General features: G+C 41.3%; 1 protein-coding gene across 5 annotated transcripts in view; it reads left to right on the top strand.

Moving 5' to 3' along the window:
• Positions 1 to 7,593: 7,593 nt before the first annotated feature.
• The window catches only part of lrrc1 (leucine rich repeat containing 1), a 256,326-nt gene continuing 245,213 nt past the window's right edge, over positions 7,594 to 18,706 (top strand). For 3 of the 5 annotated variants that reach the window (XM_043679472.1, XM_043679482.1, XM_043679464.1), the window contains exon 1: positions 7,594 to 8,526. In XM_043679472.1, coding sequence (XP_043535407.1) covers positions 8,368 to 8,526 — 159 coding nt within the window. In that variant the 5' untranslated portion in view covers positions 7,594 to 8,367. The remainder of the gene's footprint in view (positions 8,527 to 18,706) is intronic. The other 2 variants (XM_043679493.1, XM_043679501.1) reach the window with 2 other exon arrangements.

Below are 18,706 nucleotides of genomic sequence, written 5' to 3'. Positions count from 1 at the left end.
TTTGGATAAACAAAAGGATAAAAATGGGATCGTGTAGGTTAGATGGGCTTCAGATGGTTTCACAGGTTGGCGCAACATAGAGAGTCAAAGGGCCTGTACTGCGCTGTAATGTTCTATGAATGTGAACTGTCTCATCCAGAATTAAGATAGTTGCCATTCCTTCACTATCATCAGACTAAAAGTTGGCCAGATTCAGCACAGATCTAAAGCTTAAAAAAAGTTGTGAGATGCCCTGGAAGCAGTAGATTTCTGTACTATCACAATTTATAATTTCAAGGCTCAGCACATTCTGCATTCCTTCATCATGATCCAGCTTGAAATGTGGCAAGGCATGCAAGGGCCACAACTGAGCACACCTTAGAATGATGCATTAACCTGATGAACCAACAGTACAAGACAACTTTGCATGCTAAATATCATAATGTTATAAAACATGACTAAGGGATTACACAATAAGTAAGTCCTTTGGGAAAAACTCAATAGACCTATCAAATCTATTCCAGCCTGGTGTTCTCTTTCATGTAATTAAGGGAAGAAAGTTTTTTTTGAATAATAGCAGGTGCAATCATGGCACAGTAAAGACCATGAGTCAGTGATAAAGCTGAAATTGTAATCACCTTTAATCTAAAGTTCCAAAGGAACTTTTCTACTGCAGCTTCTTTTGAACACCCCAGTAATGTGGATATTGCTGTCTACTTAATGCAGTTCAATCCATATGATGTTAAAACATAATGATAGCAATGGATATAACAAAAGCTATGGAGTCTGATAACATTCTGCTGATGGCACGTACATCAGCTTTAGCCAAGCTAACCAAATAAAACACTGGCTTCACCCAACAGCTATGATAGAAAATTACTCAGGAGAATACTATTCTGAAAAAACAAAACAGACTAAGCTAATCCAATTTTTTAGCACTGCACTTTAGGAAATATATAAAGGTCTTAGAAGTGATGTATATGAGGTTTATCAAGATAGTGACCTGGGAAGAGGGATTTCAGTTGTGAAACAAGGTTCAAAAATTGCACTCCTTGAAACAGAAAGGTTGTTATGATGAGGTAAAGAGGGAGAATCAACTCCTGTACTGATTATAGAGTAATAGAGACATACAGCATGGAAACAGACCCTTCGGTCCAACTTGTCCATGCTGACCAGATATCCTAGCCTAATCTAATGCCATTTGCTAGCACTTGGCTGACATCCCTCTAAACTCTTTCAATTCATTTACCCATCCAGATGCCTTTTAGGTGTTGAAATTGTACCAGCCTCCACCACTTCCTTTGGCAACTCATTCCATACATGCACCACCCTTTGCGTGAAAATATTGCCCTTTTGGACTCTTTTAAATTTTTCCCGTCACACTAAATCTGTGCCCTCTACTTCTGGATTCCACTACCACAGGGAAAAGACCTTGTCTTTTTACCCGATCCATGCCCCTCATGATTTTATAATATGGTCACCCCTCAGTCTCCGATGCTCCATGGAAAACAGCCCTAGCCTCTTCAGCCTTTCTCTCTAGCTCAAATCCTCTAATGCAACATCCTTGTAAATCTTTTCTGAACCCTTTCAAGTTTCACAACATCCTTCCGATAAGAAGGAGACCAAAACTGCACACAATATTCCAAAAGTGGACTAACCAAGGTCCTGCACAGTCTCAACCTGACCTCCCAACTCCTATACTCAATGGTCTGACCAATAAAGGAACGCATACCAAATGCCTTCACTATCCTAACTACCTGCGACTCCACATTCAAGGAAATATGAATCTGCACTCCAAGGTCTCTTTGTTTAGCAACACTCCCCAGGACCTTACCATTAAGTGTATAAGTCCTGCTCTGATTTGCTTTTCCAAAATACAGCACCTCACGTTTATCTAAGTTAAACTCCACCTGCCAATCCTCAGCCCATTGGCCGATCTGATCAAGATCCCGTTGTACTACACCTCCAATTTTGGTCTTATCTGCAAACTTACTAATTTGCCTCATATGTTCACATCTAAATCATTTATATAAATGACAAAAAGCAGTGAAGCCAGTCCTGATTCTTGCAGCACACCACTGGTCACAGGCTTCCAGAGTGAAAGGCAACCCTCTTCCACCACCCTCTGTCTTCTACCTTCTAGCCAGATCTGTATCCAAATGGCTAGTTCTCCTTGTATTCCATGAGATCTAACCTTGTTAATCAGTCTGCTATGAGGAACCTTGTTGAACACCTTACTGAAGTCTATATAGATCACACCCACCGCTCTGCCCTCATCAATCCTCTTCATTACTTCTTCAAAAAACTCAATCAAGTTCGTGAGACATGATTTCCCACACACAAAGCAACATGACTCCTAAACTCAATGCTCTGACCAATGAAGGAAAGCATACCAAATACCTTCTTCACTATCCTATTTACCTGTGATTCTACTTTCAAGGAACTATGAACCTGCACTCTAAAGTCTCTTTGTTCAGCAACACTCCCTAGAACCTTACCATTGAGCGGACAAGTGCTGATTTGCTTTTCCAACATGGAGCACCTCGCATTCATCTCAATTAAGCTCCAGTTGTCCTAAATTAATCTAGCCCCATTTGCCAGCATTTGGCCCATATCCCTCTAAACCCTTCCTATTCATATACCCATCCAGATGGCTTTTAAATGTTGTAATTGCACCAGCCTCCACCACTTATGACTGAAATGTTGATTCTCCAGCTCCTCGGATGCTGCCTGAGCTGCTGTTCTTTTCCAGTGCCACAGTTTTTGACACTTTTCAAATAGATATGTTATTCTAAATTTGGTTTTCTTTTGTTTGTGTGTAAATAAAGTCTGCTTTGTTTAAAACCAAGTGGTTTAACCAGCTGCGTTGCTCCTGGAATATTCACTTTACATCTGCTTAAAACAACGAGAAAAGTTAGGGTCTGGGCTACCTTCTTGAATTGTTTTAAGGGGGTCTGGCCTGGTCCATAACGTATCTCAGGAAGGATGTACTGGCATTGGAGCGGCTGTAGAGGAGGTTCACGAGGATGATCCCAAGAATGAAAGGCATAACAAATGAGGAATGTTGGAGGACTCTGGGTCTATACTCGATGGAGTTTAGAAGGATGAGAGGGGATCTAATTGAAACTTACAGAATACTGAAAGGCCTGGACAGAGTGGATGTTGATAAGATGTTTCCATTAGCAGGAAACAGACTGGGCACAGACTTTGAGTAAAAAGAAGATCCTTTAGACTGGAGATGAGGAGAAACTTATTCAGCCAGAGAGTGGTGAATCTATGAATTCATTGCCACAGAAGGCTGTGTAGGCCATGTCTTTGAATATATTTAAGACAGAGATAGATAGATTCTTGATTGTCAAGGGGATCAAAGGTTAAAAGGAGAAGGCAGAAAAATGGAGTTGAGAAACGTATCAGCTATGATTGAATGGCAGAGCAGACTCAATGGGCTGAATGGTCTAATTTCTGCTCCCATGTCTTCTGGTCTTACATCAAACACACACACACACAAAAATAAAGTGTATCTGTTTTAGACAGTGAAAATAAGTTATACAGCATTGCGCTTAGTGGGAGAAAGTGAGGACTGCAGATGCTGGAGATCAGAGTCGAGAGTGGGGTGCTGGAAAAGGACAACAGGTCAGGCAGCATCTGAGGAGCAGAAGGAGATTCCTGATGAATGGCTTATGCCTGAAACGTGGATGATTCTTGATGAAGGGCATATTCCCGAAACGTCAATTCTCTTGCTCCTTGGACGCTGCCTGACCTCCTGTGCTTTTCTGGCATCCCACTGTTGATAGTGCTTAATGAGCTTGAGGTACAGCAAACTGTGCTTTAAACAGCATCTTATCAATCAGCAAAAATTACATACCTTAAATACTGTGATATCCGTGTATATATGCTATAAATAAAGCATAACGGTGATGTGTATAACCCCTGCATTATGTTTCTCATACTTACTATGTTTTTAACATTGATTTAGGAGGTGTACTGATGTTTTTAAGTAGATTTTGAGGGATACTGATGACTCAAAACTTCGCTTGGTCAGGGTTTATGGCAGTTATGCATACATCTGATGATCCAGAATATTTGATCAACCTGCACACTCCTTGTCCTATCAATGCTCGTTAATAAAGTGTTTGCTGAATTAAATTCTTAACCTGACACTACAGCTGTTTAATGGTTGACTTGTATTCTTAGCATTAGCAGAGTATGGAGTTGGCCATTTGGCCCTTTGACCCTGCCCTGCCTGTCAACATGATCATGGCCAATCACGCAACTTAGTACCTTCGTCCTGCTTTTTCCCTGTACATTTTTTAATCCCTTTGGCCCCTAGGAACCATATTTAAGTCCTTTTGAAAACTTTCAAGGACTTAGCTTGCCACTTTCTGTGGCAAAGAATTCCATAGGTTCACTATTCTCTGGGTGAAGAAATTTCTCATCTCTGTCCTAAATGGCATACCCGTAACCTTAGACTATGATCCCTGGTTCGGGTCTAGCTGGTTGTCAGGAACATCCTCCTCGTTAGAATTTTATACATTTCTGAGATTTCTCCATAATTCTTCTAAACCCCAGGGAATATAGTCCTAACTTATCTGGTCTCTCTTCATTCATCATTCCTGCCCATCCCAAGAATTAGTCTGTTAAACTTTTGTTGCCACTCCCTCCATAGCTAGAACACCCTTCCTCATATCTGGAGATCTAAACTACACAGAATGAGCCGGGTGTTCACTTACCAAGGTCCTGTACAATTTCAGCAAGTATAAATATCTTTGTCTTAGTGAATGGCTAGTTTTTGCAAATTACCTATTCACCCAGTGCTGTACTCTGAGCTAATGAAAAATACAGGAAGGGAGAGGGACAGTTCTAGTTCTTATTGTACAAATTCATTTTGCCTTCTCTATCTGCTCTGCTGCTCAAAAACAACTGTTAAAGTATAGTCCACTGTATATTCTGGAATCTGGCTTCATTGCCTTTCTGAGCTGGCTAACTTGTAAACCTTTCATCACCCAATATGTGAAATTATCATCCATATGAAGTAAATTGAAAATGCAAATTTCTTGATGTTGACTCAGTTGCCTTGATTTGATGTCTTCAGATAAAATGGTAATCACAATGCAGATAGTATTGCTTGTTTTACACATGGGTCTCACAAGGTTTGCCTCATCTGTGATCACATTAGCACTACAGCTATTTTAGGTCCATATTTCTTCCATTTTAAACAGGTATACTAATCAGATGATGGAAGTTAAAATTCAATAACCCATAAAGGTAAAGTTTCCATAGTCCTCGTAGAGCACAGGGCTGTTCTCTCATTAGAGAGAGAGAGAGAGAGAGAGACAACTGGCGGTGGTTTAGCTGGGGAGTCACCACACCTCAGGCAATGGTAGAAATTGGGAAGGAGAATCCTTCATAGCAATGTCAGCTGGTGCAGGAATTGAATCCACACTGTTGGCATTACTCTGCATTACAAACCAGCCACCCAAGCTAACCATTCTCACAGTCCATAATTATCACAGTTGCAACAAGGTTAAAAGGTGGCAGAGAGATTTTCAAACTGATAATGAGTTTTTTGTAAAGGAGATAGAAAAAGTGTATTCCTACTGCAGAGTGGGTTAAGATCTGGTGATCTTTAATGCAAAATCTTTGGCAAAAGATCTAGAGGGAAGGTAAGATATTTACTTTCATTTGGAATTGTTGAGATTTGGGATGTTCAACCGGAAAGGTTGGTGAAAGCTGATTCCATTAATAATTTTAAGAGAGATTTAGGCAAGCGGTGGAAGAAGAGGAACTTTCAGGATTTATGGACAGAAAGCAGCAAAGTGGACAAAGCATGACTGATTTTTAGCCAGCAAAGGGACAGTGGACTGAATAGTCTCCTCCTGTGCTGTCAGCTTTCAAAATTCTGTGAAATTTCTTTCAACATCAGAGTAGAATTGTCCCTGTCAGCACATGATGGATTATGACATGAATGAGCTCCAGCAAAACTGAGTTCAATTGGAAAATTCCCAGTGACTGAAGACCTTACTCTCAGATAGGTATGGTTATTGAGGGGGAAATCATCCCTTGACAGTTAGCTAAAAATAATACACCGACAATCATACCTACTTTTTCAATACATAAGTTCTAGTGATAATCCTCATAATCTGCATTTTAATCAATTGTTTTCATTTCCAAAACCTGTATTCTTATATTTGTGATATAATCTTCTATAATTATTTGTAGAGATTGATCATCTGCTAATCTTTCATTTTGTTTTCCTTCTCTGTTATTTCTTTGTTCATTGGACATTAGGTATAACAAAAGCAGAAGGAGTTGGAAAATACATATATAGACAGGTTCACATTGAGAAAAGATTTGTTTATGTTTCAGCTAGGATCATGAACTAATGTTGGCAAAAGACACATTCCTTGATTCTTACAGTTTTGTTCTATAATCAGCCACTAGGAGGTGCAAAAAAGCAGCCGGGAAACTCAGTACTACATGTGGTGACAGGGAGTCACTTACTAGGTATGGGTCTCGAGTGCACTATTGTTGCAAATTATAGAAACAAATTGATGTATTACATGATGCACTTTAAAAGATATGTGCAGTACCTTGACATACATGTGATTTTTTTTTTGTGAAGGCTCTTTTCTGTCCAAAGATGTGCAGGTTAGGTCGATTGGCCACACTAAATTGCCCATAGTGTCTATGGATGCTTAGGCTAGGTGGATTAGCCAATGAAGATACAGGGTTACAGAGGGGTGGGTCTCGGTTGGATGCTCTTTGGAACGTCAGTGCTGACTCGATGGTCTGCTTCCATACTGTAGGAATTCTATGATAGGGTTTGAATGGGCATCATTGTGAGTTATACCAGACCGTCCCATTATGTTTACTATCTGAGTGAGTTCAGTGGCTGAAACACTGTGACCTCATGAAATAAATCTCAGTGATAACAATTCGGTATTTACAGCTAAATTCTGGATCAATGGTGCTGGAAGAGCACAGCAGTTCAGGCAGCATCCGAGGAGCTTTAGCAAAATCGACGTTTCGGACGTTTTGCTGAAGCTCCTCGGACGCTGCCTGAACTGCTGTACTCTTCCAGCACCATTGATCCAGAATCTGGTTTCCAGCATCTGCAGTCATTGTTTTTACCTTGTTGATTTACAGCTAAATCACCATCCCTCTTGCTGTCGCTCTCACTGCAGAGAAGGAGCAGTTGCTGTGGGAGAAGATGATCTTTAGCTTGCCATTGGCAACGAGTAACAAAAAAAAAGGGAAGGGAAGGGAAGGGAAGGCAACCCAGTACATCTTTCACTTTCCAAACAACAGGAAATTCACAACTTTTATACAAGTTTACACAATACCCACCCTTTCTACCCCATTTCCTCCCCTCACCTATAGCCTGCCCCCCTTTCCTCCCTTCCTGACTTTCTTTCTATACTCCCGTTGGTCTACCTTCACCTATTGTCCTCCCCCCACTTTCATCCCTCCCACCTCCGACTTTCAATCCTTGGATTCATTTATTCTTCTCTTTCTCGCCTTCAGAGTCTCCCTCCACCCAGTCTGAGTACAATCCCTCTCTCCACAGCGCCTGCCCTTTCTCTCTCTCTCTCTCCCTTTACGTGGGCCGCTGGGAGCGTGACGTCAACTGAAGGAGGGAGCGTGTGTTCCGGTTCACGAACTGGGACCAGAGCAAATCCTGATCGAGACGGAAAAGAGTAGATATGTAGGACAACGGAGAGACTGAAAGGAACGGACTGGTTTACCTTTTAGAAACTTCTCCTGAAACTGGCGTCAGACGCCAATTGAAAACAGCCAGCCGGAGAGGGAGGAGGAGAAGAAAGCCGGGCTGGAGTCGGGGGTTTGAAATTACTCGCTTTGATTAGATATCAGGTTGAATGCCCGGCCCGCTGGCGCCCACCACGGTTGTTTCTCTGCGGGTGGATGGTTGGAGGCGGCAGGCTTCAAGAACTGGGGCAGTGAATACAGAGAGCCTCTGGCTTGTCGCCACCCGGATAGCCATCCAGGGGAACGGGGGAAGAGCCTTCGCCTGGAACCGCGAGAGCGCCTCTCCTCGACAACCTTCTGCGGGATCCGCGAGACCCCCGCACTGAGAACCTACCAGGGGAACCGCGAGACTCCCTTCTCCTCCTGGAACCGCGAGAGCCCCTCGAGAACCTTCCACGGGATCCGCGAGACCCCTTCTCCCAGAAACCCCTAGGAATCGCTACCTCCGCCCGGACCCGCGAGACACTCTGTTCACCTCGAGAACCTTCCAGGGGATCCGCGAGACCACCTTCTTACCCGAAACCCTCTGGAACCGCGAGACCACCCACCAAGACCCTTCTCCTGGAACCGCGAGACCCCCGGGAGTCCAACAGTGCCGCCGACCCCCTCGGAGCCCGAGACATGTTTAACTGCATTCCGCTGTGGCGGTGCAACCGGCACGTCGAAGCGGTGGACAGGAGACACTGTTCGCTCCTCGCCGTCCCTGATGAGATTTATCGCTACAGTCGGAGTCTGGAGGAACTGCTGCTCGACGCCAACCAACTACGTGAACTGCCCAAAGTAAGTACCGAAACCGCAGCCCCCAACCCGTGTTTTATTTGTTTTGCTGGCTTGACTTTTCGTGGTTTAAAAAAGTACCAACGTTGCACCTGATCTCCGCTTGAGGCGCTTAAAATTGTAAACTTGTATTTAAGGTTGTTTTTTTTAAACAAAACTGCACACGAAGTAAAGTTACTCTGGCAAAAAGAAGCATAAGAAGAAGAAAAGAAGTGTAAATTTCAGTTGACTTTTGCTCTAGGGATCCAGAACTGCCATCGGTATTTGTTGACATTGGCCACTGTGATTTGTGGGTTGGTGGTTAGGGGAGCGGAAATCCTGAAATGTCAAAGACCTGGCAGGGTTTACTTCTAATTGGCAATAAGAGTGATTTACAAGTTGGCTTTTCTTCCTGACACGTCTTTCATATTCGGTATTGATTTGTCTACTTAGAGGGAATCCCACGTTTTACACCTTGATTCAGTTTGCGAATATCTTTTAATCGCCAGTAATACAAATGAAACTACAATAGTTCTGTCACTGGCTGGGATATGGAACTAAAGATGGGTTGCTGTTCCAGAAAGTGGAATGATAACAGACAGACTGCTTCTTTACTGCTGGGATTGGGTGTGAACCTCATTCTGACCAAAGTGAAGAAATCTTTTTATTTTAAATGATTGAATACAAACTTGTCTCAACCCTCAACTTCCTAATTCCCAAGAAGGAAGATGCTTGTACATTGGCAATTTTGCTCATGTTGCTGGGTGATTTGTGTGGGAGATGGTATTTTAAAGTATTAAGTTCATTCCAAAGTGTTTGGCCAGGTAATGGAAGCTTTATTAATCATTTAGACAGTGTTAGATTCTGTTTTCTCGAAATGTTTCACTTTAGTTTCCCGATAACCTTGAAAAAAAATTACCTTAAATGAAATGTGTTTCAAGAAACAATTGATTCAGGTATCAAGGTTTCTAGGCTGTCAGTTTTCTATAATACCTGCAAATGAAGCCAAAGGTTAGATTTGGGCTCCAGGCAATAGTGACTGGTTTTCTAAACACAAGTGTTTTTACTGAAAGATGTATGCAAAACAAAATCTACCAATTAAAATATAATGTAAAAAACAACAGAAGAGAAATATCGTTAGTGATAGTCATCTTGAGCTTGTCAGGATAGATGTGAGAATGTCAAATTTCAAAGAGACAAACAATTTATACTGCATGAGAAAAGGGTGTTGACTGGTTGGTTAGTGAATTCTGGTCAAGTTGTCATGGAGAGTGTGCCAGGAAAATTTTGTCCCCTGTGCTTGTGTTGCATTCTTAGTGGCAATGTTGCAACCAGAGTCGACTTCCTGGTTCACAGCAGCCTTTCATCACGTAATATAAATTGTCGTGCCAGTTGGGATTTGGTATTTTTTGTCTGACCAGATGAATGCAAGACAGAAAATTTTAACTGCATGTCTTTGTTTTCAAGGAGCACTCAAGTTTTGTACAATGGAGAGATTGATTAAAAAGGCTCAATGAATAAAGGCATGCTTGACCAAACGTATTGAATTCTTTGAGGGAGTAACAGACATTGTAGACTTTTGTAATGATTTAAAAAAAAAGTCTTCAGTAAGTTGAATCATGTGGCATCAAGGAGGAAATGTAGTAGAATGGGATAAGTGGTCACAAACAGTAGAGAAATTGTGCTTCAAAGATAATAACTCAGACTAGTAGAAAGTAGGATTCAGGTATGTGCATATACACCATTTGTTCATTCTTTGTATCTGCATCTATGGATGACATGGAAGTATCGTTGATGCTGAGAAAAACGTTGACAGAGAGACAAAGTGCTCTATAATCTTGCAGGAGGACAGATCTACCAGGATCTAACTTGCGGAGCAAGCTCAGCAATCATTAATTCAACCTTGATCCCATATTCCAAGAATAGCAAATGAATTCACTATAAATCTGACATCTGGTGCAATTTGATCGGATGGATAATCGTGCTACTTCCTCTTTGGAAAATGAGAGTCCAACTAGGGTAAAGGTGCTGAAAATGAGTTGCTGGAAAAGCACAGCAGGTCAGGCAGCATCCAAGGAGCAGGAGAATCGACGTTTCGGGCATGAGCCCTATTAGGGTAAAGGTGCAAAGAGATCAAATGTTATTGATTCATTAATTGCTGGAAGTAACAATTCAAGCTGCAAAAGCCATAAAGAATTATCTTTGATTTGATGGCAATCATCCTGTTAATCTGTGGCTGCTCCTGGTTACCACTCAAACACATTTTCTCAACTTCATTCTCTAAGTGGCTGATGTTCACTTTGGCCACCTCCTTTTGTATATTTAAAATAGTCCTCTTTGTTTGTCCATTTTTATATTACTTGCTAATTTATCATCATCATTCATTTTCTCGCTCTTTATTTTCTTTTTGGTCATCTTTGTTTACTTTCAAAACTTTTCCAGTCCTCTAGTTTACCACTAATCTTGGCCTGTCGAATGTTTTTTCTTTCAATTTGATATTATCCTTAACTTCCTTAGTTAGCTATGGTTGGTTTATGCCGTTCATAGAATACTCTTTCTCACTGGTATAAATCTCTGATGTGAGTCATTTACAAACTATTTTTGATTTCTAAATGACAAGAAAACTCAAGCCTATAACAAGACAAAAAATCATAACATACCAAATTCTATCTACTTTCCTGTATGCCTCATAACCTGAACAAGGGAACCATAGATTGGTGAGTCTAAACGTTGGTGGGCAAGTTGTTGGAGTGAATCCTGAAGGACTGGATTTACATGTACTTGGAAAGGCCAGGACTGATCAGGGATAGTCAGCATGGCTTTGTGTGTAGAAAATCATGTCTCAAACTTGATTGAGTTTTTTGAAAAAGTAACAGGATTGATGAGGACAGGATGGTAGACACGATCTATGTGGACTTCAGTAAGGCCTTTGGCAAAGTTCCTTGTGGAAGCCTGATTAGCAAGTTTGGATCTCATGGATTACAGGAGAAACTACACATTTGGATACAGAACTGGCTTGAAGGTAGAAGATAGAGGGTGGTGGTGGAGGGTTTCTTTTCAGACTGGTGGCCTGTGACCAGTGGTGTGCTGGAAGGATTAGTGCTGGGTCCTCTGCTTTTTGTCATTTATATAAATGATTTTGATGTGAACATAGGAGATATAGTTACTAAGTTTGTGGACAACAGCAAAATTGGAGGTGTAGTGGACAGTGAAGAAGGTTACCTCAGAGTACAACGGAATCATGATCAAATAGGCCAATGTGCTGAAGAGTGGCAGATGGAGTTTAGAACAAAGAAAATTTACAGCCCAGGAATAGGCCCTCCAGCCCCTCAAATGCACTGTCTAAACCTGTCGGTCAATTGCTAAGCATTTGTATTCCTCTATTCCCCACCTACTCATGTATCTGTCCAGGTGCATCTTAAATGAATCTACTGTGCCTGCCTCTACCACTTCTGCTGGCAACACGTTCCAAATGCCCACCACCCTCTGTGTGAAGTACTTGCCGAGTGTATCCCCCTTAAACTTTCCATCTCTCACCTTGAAAGCATGACCTCTCGTTATTGAATCCTTCACCCTCGGACAAAGCTTGTCTCTATCCACCCTGTCTATCCCTTTCATGATTTTGTAAACATCAATCAGGTCCCCCCTCAATCTCCTTTTTTCTAGTGAAAATAAACCTAACCTACTCAACCTCTCTTTATAATTAGTATCTTCCATACCAGGCAACATCCTTATAAACCTTCTCTGCACCCTCTCCAAAGCGTCCACATCCTTTTGGTAATGTGGTGACCAGATGTCTTGTACAATTGGCATGACTTGCCAGCTCTTATACTTTAATTTGTATAAATGTGAGATGCTGCATTTTTGGAAAAGCAAATCAGAGCAGGACTTGTTCGCTTAATAGTAAGGTCTTTGGAATGTGGCTGAACAAAGAGACCTTGGAGTGCAGGTTCATAGTTCCTTAAAAGTGAAGTTGCAGATAGATAAGATAGTGAAGAAGGCTTTTGGTAAGCTTTCCTTTATTTGTCAGACCATTGAGTATAAGAATTGGGAGGTCATGTTGCGGCTGTACCCGACATTAGTCAGGCCACTTTTGGAATATTGTGTGCAGTTCTGGTCTCCTTTCTGTCGGAAAGATGTTGTGAAACTTGAAAGGGTTCAGAAAAGATTCACAAGGATATTACCAGGGTTGGAGGATTTGAGCTATTGGGAGAGGCTGAACAGGTTGGGTTTGTTTTCCGTGGAGTGTTGGAGGCTGAGGGATGACCTTATAGAGATTTATAAAATCATGAGGGGCATGGATAGGGTAAATAGACAAAGTCTTTTTCTTGGGGTTGGGAAGTTCAGAACTAGCGGTTATAGGCTTAGGATAAGAGGGGAAAGATACAAATGGGACGTAAGGGACAACTTTTTCATGCAAAGGGTAGTGCGTGTATGGAATTAGTTGCCAGAGGAAGTGGTGGAGGCTGGTACAATGGCAGCATTTAAAAGGCATCTGTCTGTGTATATGAATAGGAAGAGTTTAGAGGGATATGGGCCAAGTGCTGGAAATTGAGATTAGATTAGGTGAGGGTGTCTGGTCAGCATTGACGTGTTGGACGGAAGGGTCTGTTTCCGTGCTGTACATCTCTATATCTAATATGTAAAGATCAGTGGAAGAAATAGAGGCTTTTGAAACATGGATGCGAAAACAGGGATTTTTGGTAATCCAAGATGGAGGACGGGGAAAAGGTTGTGGTTGTGAAGTTGCTTCTTTTTTTTTGAGGTATTTTCAGTGTTGGAGCTGATTTTCTTTAATTCTAGGAGCAGTAATTACTGTTTCATAAGCTGTTGCATTCTTTTGGAATTTTGCCGAGGAGGAGGGGGCGGGGGGCATCAAAACAACGGCCCTTTAAAAAGGAGGAAGACAGACCAAGGGCAGTGACCACATGGGCACTGATTCAAACAGAGAAAGACCCACCAGTAACCTGCATAGCTGCTGCCTTTTGCTGACTGGTTTCAAGTATCTCTGGACATCAGAGTTTATTCTAAGAAAAATAGACAGCAAAATTCACAGCTAATCTTGGAGAAACCTGTGTGTGGGAGCTCACAGCAGGGGAGTAGCTAAGTGCCTTTTTAAAGTGTAACCTTACTCATTTTCTTTTGTAAAGCTACAATTGAGTGGAGTGAGTTTTTTTGATTAAAAGTTGTTATTGAGATCTGTCTCTTGTTTGAAATTCTAAAATATAAAAACATAGGTACTAATCCTGGATCAGTGGTTTTAGAGCAGTAAAACTGGGCCTGTAGAGGGTTAAGGTGCAAAGATGGCCTTTAGTAGAGTGATGTGCTCTTCCTGTCGGATGCGGGAGGTTAGGTGGAGTTTCCATATTACTGATGATTATGTATGCAGAAAATGTTTAGTTGTGAATCCTGTCAGATTGCCTCTAACTGTTGCTCCAACCGACCCAGGCAATGAAGAATTTACAGAGCGAGGAGGTGTGATGGATGGCAGTTATAGGGAGGGGAGATACTCTGCAGGTATAGTCAGGTAGAGGGTGACCTTGACAAAAGGTAGGAAATGGAGAGTGCAGGAGTCTCTTGTGGCTATCCCATCTTAAGCAAGTATGCTGTTATGAAAAATTTAGTGGGTGATAGTGCTACATCCAGCCAGGTTCCTGGTACTATGATTGGCTCCAGTGTAACGAGAGGTATGCCAGTTTCCAAGCGATCGATTTGTGATGGGGACTCCCGAGCTAGAGATGCAGGCAAATGTAGGAAGTTAGGCAGGAATTTAAAAGGAAGGTCCTCGAGGTTAGTAATATCTGGATTACTCTCTATGCCACAAGCTAGCGAGGGTAGAAACCGGAGAATGGAGCAGATGAATGTGTGGCTGAGGAGCTGGTGTAGGGGAGAAGGATTCACATTTTTGGATCATTGGAAGCATCCTCTGAGGTAGAAGTGTCCTGTCTGAGAAGGATGGATTGCACCTGAATTGGAAGGGGACTAATATACTGGCAGGAAGATTTGTTCGAGCTGCTCAGGAAGATTTAAACTAGTAAGGAGGTGGGGGTGGCACCCAAGAAGATAATGAGGAAAGTGATCAGTCCGAGACTGGTACAGTTGTGAAAACGAGTAAGTTAAACAGACAGGAACAAAGTAGAAAACGAGGTAGGATTGATATATTTAAAGTGCATTTTCGTCAATGCAAGAGGCGGTACAGGTAAGGCAGATGAACTCAGGGCATGGTTAGGAATATGAGATTGGGATATCATAGCAATTAGAGATGTGGCTCAGGGGTGATCAGAGCTGGCAGCTTAATGTTCCAGGGCATAAATGCTATAGGAAGGTTAGAAACGGGGACAAGAGAAGAGCGGGAGTGGCATTTTGGATTGGGGTGACATTATGGCTGTACCTAGGGAGGATATTCCTAGGAACATGTCAGGGGACGTTATTTGGGTGGAACTGAGAATTAAGAAAGGGATGATCGCCTTACTGGAATTGTACTACAGACTTTCCTATGCAACTGAAAGAGATACGTAGCTAATAACTGAATTTGTGTGGTACTGTTAGAGACGTTGTCTGAGGTAAAGCTATCTGAGAATTAGGCCTTTGTATAAACATTGGAAGAAATGCATGGATTAATTTAAAAACATGGTATTCAATAATTAAATTCAATATTATAAAGGAGTGAGATTTCTTGTTTAGTTTACAGATGAAAAATGAAACTAGCCTGAAGAAATAAATGGTGCATTAGTCCTTAATTTCAATGATAACAGCTAAGATTAGTCGATCCACAAACAAACTGTCTATTTTAATCCATCCTCCCCATTAAACCGCAGCTTGTGGAGTGGTTTTGTGACGCGTTCCACACAGTGGCTAAAATTGCTAAAGTTTCCGATAAATGTCATTTGAAGCTGGATTATTGAGTACAAGTTCAGAATTCGATTTCCACTCTTCAGACTTTCCTGTACCCTCCAGTAATAATGATTTCCTACATACAGTGATGTTTTGTACTACATATTGTTGCTCAAATGAGATCTGTTTGTTGGTGGCTTATTGTGAAGGTAAGAGGGTATTTTCAATTTTTTCAAGTTCATCCGAGCTACTATAAGCCTCTATATGTTGAGACATTGACTTGTTCTTGAGTTTTATGTGGTCATATTAAGAAATGATCCAATTGGAAAAGTCTAATTTGCATGGTGGAAGAAGCAACACTATGGAGAAGCCTGGTCAGTTCCACCAAATTAGTCCATTTTTTGTCAGTTATCTTGTATCCTCTTTGTTCCCATCTAAACGCACAGTACAATAAATATATTGGATGCTCACTTAATCCTCCATGAATGTTATTAACTGAAAGAGTTTTCAGTGCAGCTGATAAGGAACCAGAGATGGATGGAGGTAGAAGGTGTGGCTGAGGAATTAAAATCAGGCTAAGGTGTTGGGTAAAATTCAAACAAAATGAATAGGGAGAATTGGGAAGGTTGCAAGTACTTGAAATGGGTATGTCATCTGATTCAGATGGAATGCATCCTAAATGCCTGATCAAAGTAAGGGTAGAAATTCTGGAAATGCTGGTCCCCGTTCTCGAATGGAGAAATGATACCAGAGGACTGGAGAATTCAACTGTTACCTCTGTTCAAAAATGAAGAGTCAGCAAAAAAAAATTACAGGACAGTCACTTAACGGTACATTTGGAAACTGATCCAGCAGAACATGAATAGACATACGGACAAGTGTGGACCAATAACTGTGAATCTGCACACATTTAAGTGAAAATCCTGTTTCGTTAACTTGCTTTGATTTTTACTATATCATGGAGAGGGTGGACTGTTCAGTTGCTTGTTTTTAATTTTCAAAAGGCATTGCATATTAGCCTTTATTTGCAAAATTGAAGCCATGTGATAAAGGGAGCAGCAGCAGCATGGATACAAAATTAGCTGAGGAGCAAAAAATCTAGTGTTGGTGAATGACTGTTTCAGAATGGAGAGCGATAAATGTATGATTTATTCTCATTGCCAATCTTGTTTCATGGGACTATCTCAACTATGACGTAGTATGGGGTACGTTTGCTCCCGTCATCCTTTTTTAGGGTAGGGTTCTACAGGGGCTCACTTTGTCTGATATGGTTGAAGAAAACATTTGCTAGCCTAATGAGAAGAGGCTTTTGTCTGAAACTAGATATAGTTAATTGCATGTTAGCAACAAGTACAAATTACACCGATATGATAAGACCTTGTTACAAAGACATTGAATGGAACCCAGATGTTAGTTCTTAATCCTTTGAGGTTCTAAGCTGTTCTCCCATCACGCTAGCATGTCATCATAGTGGGTGATGCTTAAGACATTCCTTAGTATTAACCCTTTCAGACACTTAGAACCATAAACAACACTACACTGTGAGGCTTTCCAAGGTTTCAGTACAAACACAGAAGACTTTAGTCAACCTTTGAAAATGCAAGTTTGGTCCTAGTTGGAATATTGTGTCCAATTTTAGGCACCATGTTGGGTACAGAAGATATTGAAGAGAATCATTTTAAGCACTGAAGGATTCTCTCTGAGTGGGAAAAGGTAAGGTTTAATCAAGATGTTTAAAAGTGTGAAGTATTTAGATGAAACTAATAAAAATAATGATTTCTAATGGCTGAAGGATTAATAACCAGAGGGGGACAGATTTAAGATGATGAACCAAAGAACCAGGAGTGATGGGAGGAAAGAATAACTGTGCACAATAAATGCACTGCTTGATACAATGGTGAATACAGATTCAGTGGCAATTATAGGGTCATAGAGATGTACAGCACTGAAACAGACCCTTCGGTCCAATCTGTCCATGCCGACCAGATATCCCAACCCAATCTAGTCCCACCTGCCAGCAACCGGCCCATATCCCTCCAAACCCCCGTATACCCATCCAAATGCCTTTTAAATGTTGCAATTGTACTAGCCTCCACCACGTCCTCTGGCAGCTCATTCCAAACATGTACCATCCTCTGTGTGAAAAAGTTGCCTCTTTTATATCTTTCCCCTCTCGCCCTAAACCTATGCCCTATAGTTCTGGACTCCCCCACCCTAAGGAAAAGATATGTATTTATTCTATCCAAGCCCCTCATGACTTCGTAAAACTCTATAAGGTCTCCCTTCAGCCTCCGATGCTCCAGGGAAGACACCCCCAGCCTGTTCAGCCTCTCCTGATAGCTCAAATCCTCCAACCCTGGCAACATCTTTTCTGAACCCTTTCAAGTTTCACAACATCTTTCCGATGGGAAGGAGACCAGAATTGCATGCAATATTCCAACAATGGTCTAACCAATGTCCTGTACAGCCGCAACATGACGTCCCAACTCCTTTACTCTATACTCTGACCAATAAAGGAAGGCATATCAAACGCCTTCTTCACTATACTATCTACCTGCGACTCCACTTTCAAAGAGCTATGAACCTGCACTCCAAGGTCTCTTTGTTCAGTAACACTACCTAGGACCTTACCATTAAATGTATAAGTCCTGCTAAGATTTGCTTTCCCAAAATGCAGCACCTCACATTTTTCTGAATTAAACTCCATTTGCCACTTTGGAAAGATAATTGTAGGAGAAATAGTTGCATAGAGGAAAGAAACGAAGTGAGACGAGATGGATGAGATAAGAGAGTGGGCATTGGCATGATGGGTAGAATGGCCTCCATCTGGTGCACTGTGATTAAAGAATAAACCTCATGTCTTTTAGGTTTATATAGCTCATTAATGTGTCAAAGTGTATAAAAGTCTGAATTCCAGGTTTTGAGCTTTCTAACCGCTAACTTTCCAAAAGTCTAGGCTTTATTAAAACATCTGATCATAGTTTTACAATGTTCCTGTCATACCTTTGTTGTGACTTGAATATTTTCACTTTACATGGTACTTATGCCAGGGTCATGTATTGAATTCATTCAAAATAAAATGAAATTTTATTGTTAAATTGAAAACATCTGCTCGTCACCAGCATGTCATTTGTTATGAGGTTACAGTTTGATTCCTGATAGTCATAATATCCTATTTGTACATTTCCTTTTAATTAGGAGTTGCTGGGAAAGGACAGATTTGCTGAGGGCTTTTATCTTGCACTAATGATGACAATTCATGAGAAGTACCAAGAAATGATACGTGCATGTAAGATTAGAATGTCAATGTAATTGAGAATTGTTTTCTGAGAGCAGTGTATCTGTGGAATTCTTTACCTGAGGTGCTGGG

Source organism: Chiloscyllium plagiosum, chromosome 3, assembly GCF_004010195.1.
Source record: "Chiloscyllium plagiosum isolate BGI_BamShark_2017 chromosome 3, ASM401019v2, whole genome shotgun sequence".
NCBI classification, from domain to species: Eukaryota; Metazoa; Chordata; class Chondrichthyes; order Orectolobiformes; family Hemiscylliidae; genus Chiloscyllium; species Chiloscyllium plagiosum.
The sequence above is the reverse complement of the archived record's forward strand: the minus strand, read 5'-3'. Positions and strand labels throughout refer to the sequence as shown.